General features: G+C 70.1%; 4 protein-coding genes across 4 annotated transcripts in view; 2 read left to right on the plus strand and 2 right to left on the minus strand.

The window, feature by feature from the left end:
• Positions 1-208: 208 nt before the first annotated feature.
• Positions 209-670, plus strand: AURANDRAFT_7355 (hypothetical protein; the record flags this gene model as incomplete). Its single annotated transcript, XM_009038620.1, has 1 exon — positions 209-670. A coding segment is annotated over one exon (462 nt), but the record flags the coding sequence as incomplete, so codon positions are not given.
• A 691-nt stretch (positions 671-1361) lies between these two features.
• On the minus strand, positions 1362-3129 carry AURANDRAFT_64117 (hypothetical protein; the record flags this gene model as incomplete). Its single annotated transcript, XM_009038890.1, has 2 exons — positions 1362-1694; positions 1852-3129. 2 exons carry the CDS (start codon positions 3127-3129, stop codon positions 1362-1364), a joined length of 1611 nt encoding a protein of 536 aa, XP_009037138.1.
• A 1166-nt stretch (positions 3130-4295) lies between these two features.
• Positions 4296-5740, plus strand: AURANDRAFT_26269 (hypothetical protein; the record flags this gene model as incomplete). The annotated part of the gene is made up of 2 exons (XM_009038645.1): positions 4296-4562; positions 4898-5740. Coding segments are annotated over 2 exons (1110 nt in total), but the record flags the coding sequence as incomplete, so codon positions are not given.
• Positions 5741-5962: 222 nt separating this feature from the next.
• Positions 5963-8912, minus strand: part of AURANDRAFT_64119 (hypothetical protein) — a gene marked incomplete at both ends in the record, with an annotated part of 16928 nt that continues 13978 nt past the window's right edge. Inside the window, 4 exons of the mRNA XM_009038889.1 lie at positions 5963-6192; positions 6888-7276; positions 7896-8327; positions 8527-8903. Of these exons, the coding sequence (XP_009037137.1) occupies positions 5963-6192; positions 6888-7276; positions 7896-8327; positions 8527-8903 (1428 nt within the window). The remainder of the gene's footprint in view (positions 6193-6887; positions 7277-7895; positions 8328-8526; positions 8904-8912) is intronic.

Genomic DNA, 8912 nt, shown 5'->3' on the forward strand with positions numbered 1-8912 from the left:
GGAGACGCGCGAGCGCCTGGGCCTGCGCCACGCGCGCGGCCTGCTGCTCCACGGGCCGCCGGGCACGGGCAAGACGTTGATCGCGCGCGGCCTCGCCAGGGTCCTGGGCGACCGGAAGCCCGTCGTCGTCGAGGGGCCCGAGGTCTTCAGCCACCTGCTCGGCGCATCGGAGCAGGCCGTGCGCGGCCTCTTCAAGCCCGCGGACGACGAGTGGAAGCGCCTCGGCCGCGCGTCGTCGCTGCACGTCGTCGTGCTCGACGAGTGCGACGCCATCATGCGCAAGCGCGGCGGCGGCGAGACGGGCGACGGGTCCTTCGGGGGCGCGGCGCGCGACGGCGTCGTGAACCAGCTTCTCGCGAAGCTCGACGGCATGAGCCAGCAGAGCAACATCTTGGTCATCGGGACGACGAATCGCCTGGACCTCGTGGACCCGGCGGCGCTGCGGCCGGGCCGCCTCGACGTGCAGGTCGAGATCGCGCTGCCGGACGCGCCGGGCCGCTACGACATCCTGCGGCTCCACTGCCGCGCGCTCGAGGCGTCCGGCGCGCTGACGCTCGGCGACGCGGAGCGCGCGGCTCTCCGGGAGCTCGCGGACGCGAAGACGGCCAACTTCTCCGGCGCGGAGCTCGAGGCCGCCGTGCGCAACGCGTCGTCCCTCGCGCTGGCGCGCGCCTTCCGGAGCGACGAGCCCGACGCGGTCGTCGTCGCCGCGGACGACCTCCTGCGAGCCGCCGACGACGTCACGCCCGTCTTCGGCAGGAGCCGGCGGTCCCGCGCGGACCAGAGCCTCGACCGGTCGGGCGACGCCGCCTTCGTCGAGGCGCGCGACGCCTGCCTCGCCGCCGCCGCGGCCGTGTCCGCCGCGGCGGCGACGGCGCCCGCCGCGGACCGCAAGAAGAGCCTCGCGCTCGTGGGCCCGGCCGGCGCGGGCAAGCGCACGCTCGCCGACGCCGTCCTCGACGCGGCGCCGGACCTGGCCTTCCAGCGCGCCGTCGACGCCGCCCACTTCGCGGGCAGGGATCTCGACGTCGCGCGGAGGCGCCTCGTCGACCTGTTCTCGGACGCGCGGCGGTCGCCGTCGGCCGCCGTCGTCCTCCACGACCTGCACCTGCTGGATCCGCGGCTCCTCCCCTGCCTCGCGGCCCTGCTCCGCGAGGGCCACGCCGACGACCACCGGCGGCTCGCGCTGGCCACCGTCGACGGCGACCACCCGGCGGCGGCCGCGGCGGCGGCCGCGTTCGACGCGACGCACGCCGTGCCGAGCTTGGACGGGGGGGACAAGCTCGACCGCTTCATTCTCTAAAGGTTCACATCGGCCGCCTCCGAGTTTCACATCGGCCGCCTCTCATAGCTTGCTTAGCCTAGGGCGTGTTCGGACACTGCTTCCACGCCGTCGGCGTGCAGGGCCCCTTGTTCTTGAACGCCTTGTCCGTGAACTGGTCCGGCATCTTGAGCTTCTTGATATCGCCGTCGAAGCCCGTCGCGGCGGAGAAGGCCTCGCCGATGCTTTTTGAGGATTGGCCCGCGTAGCCCGAGTTGGGGAAGCCGATCGGCGTGCCGTCGCCGGTGCCGCCCGCGGCCTTGCCGATGATTTTCGCGAGGTTCGGCTTGTCGTCGCCGTCGTCGGCGGACGCGACGAGCGGCGTCAGGGCGACGCCGGAGAAGGCGCCGAGGGCGGCGCGGCGCGACTGGAGCTGCAGCGCGGCTGATGGTGCACCGCGGCCTGTACGTCTTCCCCGCGCCTCCATGCCCCCGTGCTTCGAACGCGCCTTAGTCCTGCTTCCCCTTGAAGGGCGCCAGCAGCGCCGCCAGCGCGAGCCCCGCGAGGAAGCCCGACGTCGGGTCCGCGACGACGGACACGGCCGCGGTCGCCCAGCCCACGGCCGCGTCCGCGCCGGAGAGCGCGAGGAGCGCCTTGGGCTTGGCGACGCCCGGCCCGACGGCGGCGAGCACGACGGCGGCGAGCGCGGCCTTGGGCGCGGCCTTGAGCACCGCCGCGTAGGGCAGCAGCGCGACGGCGGCGGCGCCGTGGACGAAGCCCGCCTTGGCGCTCCTCGCGCCCGTCATGCGCGCGAGCATGGACCGCGACAGCGACGCGCCGCAGGGCCCGCCGAGGAAGGCGCCGGAGGCCACGGACGCGACGCCCTGGCCCGCGAGCTCGCGGTTCGGGGACCACGACAGCGCGTTCTCCGACTCGAAGGCCGAGCACACGGACACGGACTGGAGGAAGTCGACGGCGGCGAAGGTCGCGGCCGACAGCGCCAGCTTGAGGAAGGACCCGCCGAAGCACAGGTCGACGAGCCGGTCCCAGGGCAGCGCCCAGGGCGCGACGATGCGCTCCCACGGCGCGCCGCCGGCGCCCTCGGGCGGCGCGCCCACGACGCCCCCGCCGTAGCCGACCTGCTCGCTGTAGAGCGCCGCGGCGCCGACGAGGACCAGCACCTCGACGCCCGGCGGCGCGCCCCTGGGCAACAACTTCTTGCCGTGGAGCGTGCCCAACAGGACGACGGCCGCGACCGCGACGACCTCGGGCGACCAGCTCGCCGGGTGGCAGACCGCGTAGAGCACGCGCAGCGTCGGCAGCGCGCCCGCGAGGAGCCCGCCCAGGGCCGGCGACGCCTCGCGGAACGCCGCGAGCGCCGCCGCCGCCGCGCCGAAGGCGCCGTCGTCGCCCGCGAGGAGCGCCGCGAGGTCCCGCTTGCCGCCCGCGAAGAGCGCGGTGGCGCACTGCGACGAGATCACGGCGCAGCCGAAGCCGAGCTTGAAGCCCGCCTTGACGGCCCCGGGGATGCGCTCGACGGCGACGCCGCCGAGGCCCAGCGCCGCGAGCGCGACGGACGCGACGCCCACGGCGACGGCGAAGCACGCGTAGACCGCGACGTAGGCCTCCTCGTCTAAAGCCTCGTGGGCGTCCGCCAGGGCCGTGCGCGCCATGAGCGCCGTGATGGACGTGACGCCGATGGACGCCCAGGGCGAGCCCGTGACGAGCGCGTAGGCCATGCAGGGGAAGCCCATGGTCGCCAGGCCCCGCCAGCCGGCGACGCCGCTGAGCTCCGCGTAGGCCACGGCCTGGGGAATCGACGTGAGCGCCAGCGTGATGCCGGCGATGCCGTCGCGCGCCAGGTCCATGGTGTCACGGCGCGAGGGTGCCAACTCTGATGGCGCGCAAGCTTCAAGCTCTGATGTTTTTTGCGATCGAGTTTTTGTGGCGGGGCGTGTTGTGGCGGATTGGCCTCGAGGAGGCCAACCTTTGACGGCGCATCCTGCCCATCGAGGTGCGCCGGTGCCCGCGCGCTCGCGCCCCGTGCCGGGGGGAAACTTCGCGATGGAGTCCCCCCGCGTGGTGGGCGTGGAGGCCGTGACCGTGGCCTGCCTCGACGCCCTGGAGATGCTGGAGAAGCACGCCGACGACGAGGAGCCGCTGCGCCAGCGCTACCCGTCGACGGGCGCCCTCGCGCGCGCGCTGTACCGGGCGCTGCGGGCGCTCCACGAGCGCGAGGCCGGGTCGGCGTCGACGCTCGCCTACGTGCTCGCCTGCGCGCGGGCCGCGCGCGACGCGCTCGAGGACCTGCGGACGCGCCGGTCCAACTTCTTCGGGGCCGAGTTCCGCGACCGGAGCCCGCTCTCGACGCTGCGCAACGTGGAGCGCAAGGTGTCGCAGCTCGCCGAGTCCCTGAGCGGCGGTCCCGCGGCGGAGAGCGGGAGCTGCTACGTCGGCGGCGCGCTCGGCGACGACGACGCGGAGCTCGCGGTCGCCGACGTGCCGAGCCGCCTCTTCTGGATCGAGCGCTTCGGCCGCTTCTCCAGCGAGGTGCCCTGGGCCCAGTTCACGGCGTCGGTCGTCGACGAGTTCGGCGAGCAGCCCCGGGGCACGCTCGAGCTGCTCAAGCCCGCGCTCGGCGTCCGCGACGCCGCGGGCTTCGTGTCCATGGCGTCGTTCGGGCGCTTCGCGGAGCACCGGGGCCGCGGCGGCGGCTTCTACGGCGCCTTCGTGGCGCTGTCCGACCCGGCGCGGGTCGTCTACGCCATGGGCACCGTCGACGACGACGCGCAGGGCGGCGAGCCCCGGGGCAGCACAAGGGTGCGAAATTCCCAACTTCAAAGGCTCCGATCTCGGCCGTGTTCCACTCGTTTCGGCTGATTTTTGGACGAGCGATCATCTCTCGGAACGGTCTCGAAGCGTGGATGCTTTTTCCGGAACGCGCGCGCGCGGAACACTCACGTTGAAGCGACGTCGAATCACCCTTGTGCCAGGCGAGCCCGCGCCCGCGCTCGTCGAGGGCCTGCTCGGCGTCGCCGTCGCGGCCGTGTGCTGCGGCGGCCAGCACGCGGCGGTGCTGACGGCGGCGGGCGAGGTCTACACCTGGGGCCGCGGCGGCTTCGGGCGCCTGGGCCACGGCGACGCGCACTCGCTCAAGGCGCCGCGGCTCGTCCGAGGCGCGCTCGTCGGCGTCGTCTGCGCGCAGGTCGCGTGCGGCTTCGCGTACACGGCCGCCGTGAGCGCCCAGGGCGCGCTCTACACCTGGGGCGCCGGCGAGAACGGGCGCCTGGGTTTGGGCGACGTCGACGACAGGGCAGGAAAAGAGAGCGACATGCCCAACTTCAAAGGCTCCGATCTCGGCCGTTTTCCACTCGTTTCGGCTGATTTTTGGACGAGCGATCATCTCTCGGAACGGTCTCGAAGCGTGGATGCTTTTCCCGGAACGCGCGCGCGCGGCACATTCACGTTGAAGCGAACTTGAATCTCTCTTTTCCTGCCCAGGTCGACGACCGCCACGAGCCGTCGCGCGTCGACGCGCTCTGGCCGCACCGGCCGCTCCGCCGCGTCAACGCGGGCTCCGTGCACACGTGCGCGCTGGGCGTCGACGGCGTCGCCTACTCCTTCGGCAAGCACGAGTACACGGGCCACGGCGCGGCGGCGGACGTGCTCACGCCGCGGCCCCTCGACGCGTTCGGGGGGCGCGCGGTCCGCGAGATCTCCGTCGGGCCGGGCGGCTACCACACGGTGGCCCTCGTGTCGCCCGCCGACGTCTACACCTGGGGCCACAACCGCGTCGGCCAGCTCGGCTACACGAACAACGACGTCGTGCCGCGCAACGGCGAGGGCGCGCACTTCGTGCCGCGGCCGCGGCGCGTCGACTCCGTGTCCGGGCTCCGCGTGCGCCGCGTCGTCGCGGGCTGGGGCCACACGGCGCTCCTGACGGCCGAGGGCGCGGCCTACGTCTGCGGCCGCAACTTCCAGGGCCAGCTCGGCCTCGGCGACCCGGAGTCGTTCCCCCACAACGAGCGCGGCCACCCGTACCAGCCGGACTTTCGGCTCCTCGACCGCCTCGGCGCGAAGCGCGTCGCGCAGATCGCCTGCGGCGGCGAGCACTCCGTGGCCCTCACGGAGGACGGCGAGGTCCACTCCTGCGGCGCGGGGAACAAGGGCCAGCTCGGCCACGGCAACGTCGACAACGAGCAGTTCCCGCGCGTCGTCTCGAGGCTCAAGGCGAGCCGCCGGGACGTCCTCGAGGTCGCCTGCGGCAACAACGGCACCCTCGTGCTCTGCGGCTACTTCAACCCGCCGTCCCTCTTCGACTGCTGCGCCGAGGTCATCTGCGCGGACCCGGACCGCTTCGACGACGTCGACGCGATCCTGCCGCCGTCCCTCGTCCAGCGCGTCCGCGCCGCGGGGGCCTCCTCGGGGGCCGCGCGGCCCGACACGGACCTCCCGGAGCCGCCGAGCGCCCAGCCCTAGGGGCGCGCATAAAAAGAGCGGTGGAGTTCCGAGCGCTCTCTACAGCCGCGCTGGCCGCTCGACTTCTTTTAGTGGAAGTGGCCGCGTACTTGCGCGCGAAGGCGCACTTCTCCTTGAAGTTGAGCTTGTAGACGCGGCTCAGCCGGTCGAACTCCGCGACCCACGCGCTGTTGCACGTCATGCAGCAGTTGGTCAGGCGCGACGACACGAGGCCGTTCGCGCCTACCGCCTTGTCGTGCTCGACGAAGGTGTAGCCGCCCTGGTCGCGGGCGGCGAGCGCTTGCAGATGTAGCAGTGTTGCGTGTGGTCGAATTTGCCCTCGGCGTCCTTGAACGGCGGGAACTTGACGAAGGCGACGATCCATGCCATGTCCTGATTTCGCGGGAGCTCGTGCGTTCCGCAGCCGTGCATGATGGCGTAGTTCGTCAGTGACCCGAATCGGCACGATTCATCTGCAGAGAAGGGCACATCACTGGATTTTTACGCATCCAGTCAAAATAATAGCTGTCATTATGCGCCAGCATGCGCTTGTAAATCGGCCCTCTCTCCTTGTCATTATGATACGTGGCAAGCTTCTCCTTGGCAAGTTTAAACTGTGTTTTTGTGAGACTGAAGTGTTCCATTGCACCCTTACAGGAGGAAATCTTGCATTTAGTACCGTTGTAATGGCCGCGTTGCGAACCTTTAAACTGCAAAATTCTTCGGTTGCACATGATAGGTGCCGTGGCAATTTTTCTTATGCCGCCCTTTAACAGTCTCCCACGCACATTAGCGCACAGCGGAGATGTCTCGTTCCAGCGATCGATCATCGTTGCAATTATGATCTTGTCTGTAGACGTACACGAACAGGGCAGATAAAGTCGCTCATCGCCATCCACTTGAGCTATGAGCGCATTCGGGTGTCTTGATCCGAGGTCTCGAAGGTGCGCGTTTATAATATCTCGCTTGACAGCGGAAGTATACGTTATATTTGGATAATAACGCAGGTTTACACGCGGTACGGGAACATCAAGTTTGGCGCCGTGAACGAAAATGTGCAGGTTTGTAGGAGCCACACCAAGTATGTCTACATGATGCGCTACAAAGGCACTCATATCAACGGAGTGATGGATAAAAGATAGTATGTGCATGCGTTGTGCAACACTACGCTCAATCGCGCAGAACGTCGTGGGGCAGATGCCGCACGCCACGGGGCAGGCGACCTTGGCCTTGACGCCGTGTATGACCCAGGCGGCCTTGCAGCGCTTCGCGGGCGACTTGCCGACCCACGCGCAGGTCTTCCACTTCTTCGTGCCCTGGTACCACGTCTCCGAGTCCGCGCACGCTTCCGAGAGATGGCGGGCCGAGTCCTCGACGCCCGGTAGACCATCGACGTCCGCGTCCTCGGCGTCGTCGGACGGGACCGCCTCGGGGCTGGCGTCGGACCCCTCGAGGCCGTCGAACACCGACGCATTCGCGACGACGCCGAGCGCGAGGAGCAGGAACGCGTTCCAATTCATCTTCGTGTGAACTGTGTAGCTAATACGGCGCGAAAGCCTGTGAGGGGGGCGCGAGGGTAAGGTCTCGGTCGCGTAGCGCGAGGAGCGGGTCCCGGCGCGTTCGGGCGCTCGGGCCCGAGGGCGTCGGCGATCCGCGGAGCGGGCGATGCGGGGGCGGGCGAGGGCGGGGCGGGCAACGTGGTGGTCGGCGGACGATGGGTCAGCGGGGAAGCGGGTTCGGGCGAAATCGGCCGATCCGAGGCGGACGCGCGATCGTCTACGATCGGCGAACCGCGGACGGGCCGCGGGATGCGGCCACGTCGCCAAGGTCGCCAAGGCCGCGCGCGACGGTCGTACGGCGCACCGCGAGGTTTCATACGGCGCGCCGCGACGGCGCGCCGCGACGGCGCGCCGCGACGGCGCGCCGTTGATTCGGTCGTCGCCCGGCCGCCGCGGCCGTTTGCCCGGAAAGCGTGGCGAGCGGTCGATTTTTTTAGGGTCGTACACGATGTGGGACGCGGGGCGGCACTATGAGGAAGGGGATGATGTGCGAGTGCGAGCGTGGGCGTGGGCGACGTCGTTGATGGGCTTGAAGACCTCATGCCGGAGCTCATGTGCGGAGCATGGTCGACGCCTCCCGCTCTCCCAGATCTCTCCCCACGCGCGTTTAGTAGAACTCGATCAGCGCGCCGCCCCCGCGCGCCTTCAGCACGACGTCGAAGAAGACGGCGATGGCGACCTCCGCGTCGGCCACGTCCGTCTTCGACTTCCTCCGCCCGGGCCAGCGCGGGAGGTGGAAGCGCTTCGGCGCCAGCACATCGCGGATCGTCTCGAGGTCGTCCACCAGATCTTCCGAGTCGCGGCTCGCGACCCAGCGCAGGTGCGACAGCCTCGGGCAGTCCATGACCACGGCCAGCACGCCGCGGATCGTGACGCCCGGCGCGTGCTCCACCGAGAAGATGCGGAGCGTCTCGCGCGACGGCCCGTTCAACAGGCAATAGAGCGCCGCGTTCGTCGCGTAGTCGCTGAGGCGGATCTCGCAGTGCGTCAGCGCGAGCCCCGCGAAAAAGGGCTCGAGGTCCTCGTCGCCGATGCAGCTGTCCTCGGGCCTGTGTGGAAATCAACCACTGGTTTGGGGGGTTCCCACCAAACTTCAGAACTCTCTATCTCGGTCCAATCGACGTCGATTCGGCTGATTTTTGGACGGATCGATTGCTCTCGTCAAGTTCTCGAAGCATAGAAGAAGAGCTCGCGTCGAAACCGTCGCATACGCTCACATTGAAGTCGGGTTGAAGATTTGATTTCCACACAGCCTCGGGCAGGATGCAGCCCGCGAGCTTCGGCGCCGCCGCCGCGACGTCGCCCAGACGCCGCTCCAAGTCCGGGCAGCCCGTCGTGCAGGGAAGCGTGAGGCGCCGCAGGTGCGGGCACCGCGCGCAGCAGTCGACGAGGTCGCCGACGGGCACGCAGGCGTCCTCGAAATCAATCGTCACGAGGCGGTCGCCGGCGGCGTCGACGATGCGCGGCAGATCGCCCGCGCCGAGCGACACGCCGTCGAAGTCCACGTGCGCGACGTCCGGCAGGGCCTCGAGCGCCTTGACGACGCGGTCGACGCGGAGCGCGTGGTTGCTCGCGTTCGTGCCGCAGTCCAGTTTCGTCAGGCGCGGGAACAGCGGCGCCCACGACTCCGCCGG

This window comes from Aureococcus anophagefferens (genome assembly GCF_000186865.1).
Source record: "Aureococcus anophagefferens unplaced genomic scaffold AURANscaffold_9, whole genome shotgun sequence".
In the NCBI taxonomy this organism is placed as follows: Eukaryota; class Pelagophyceae; order Pelagomonadales; family Pelagomonadaceae; genus Aureococcus; species Aureococcus anophagefferens.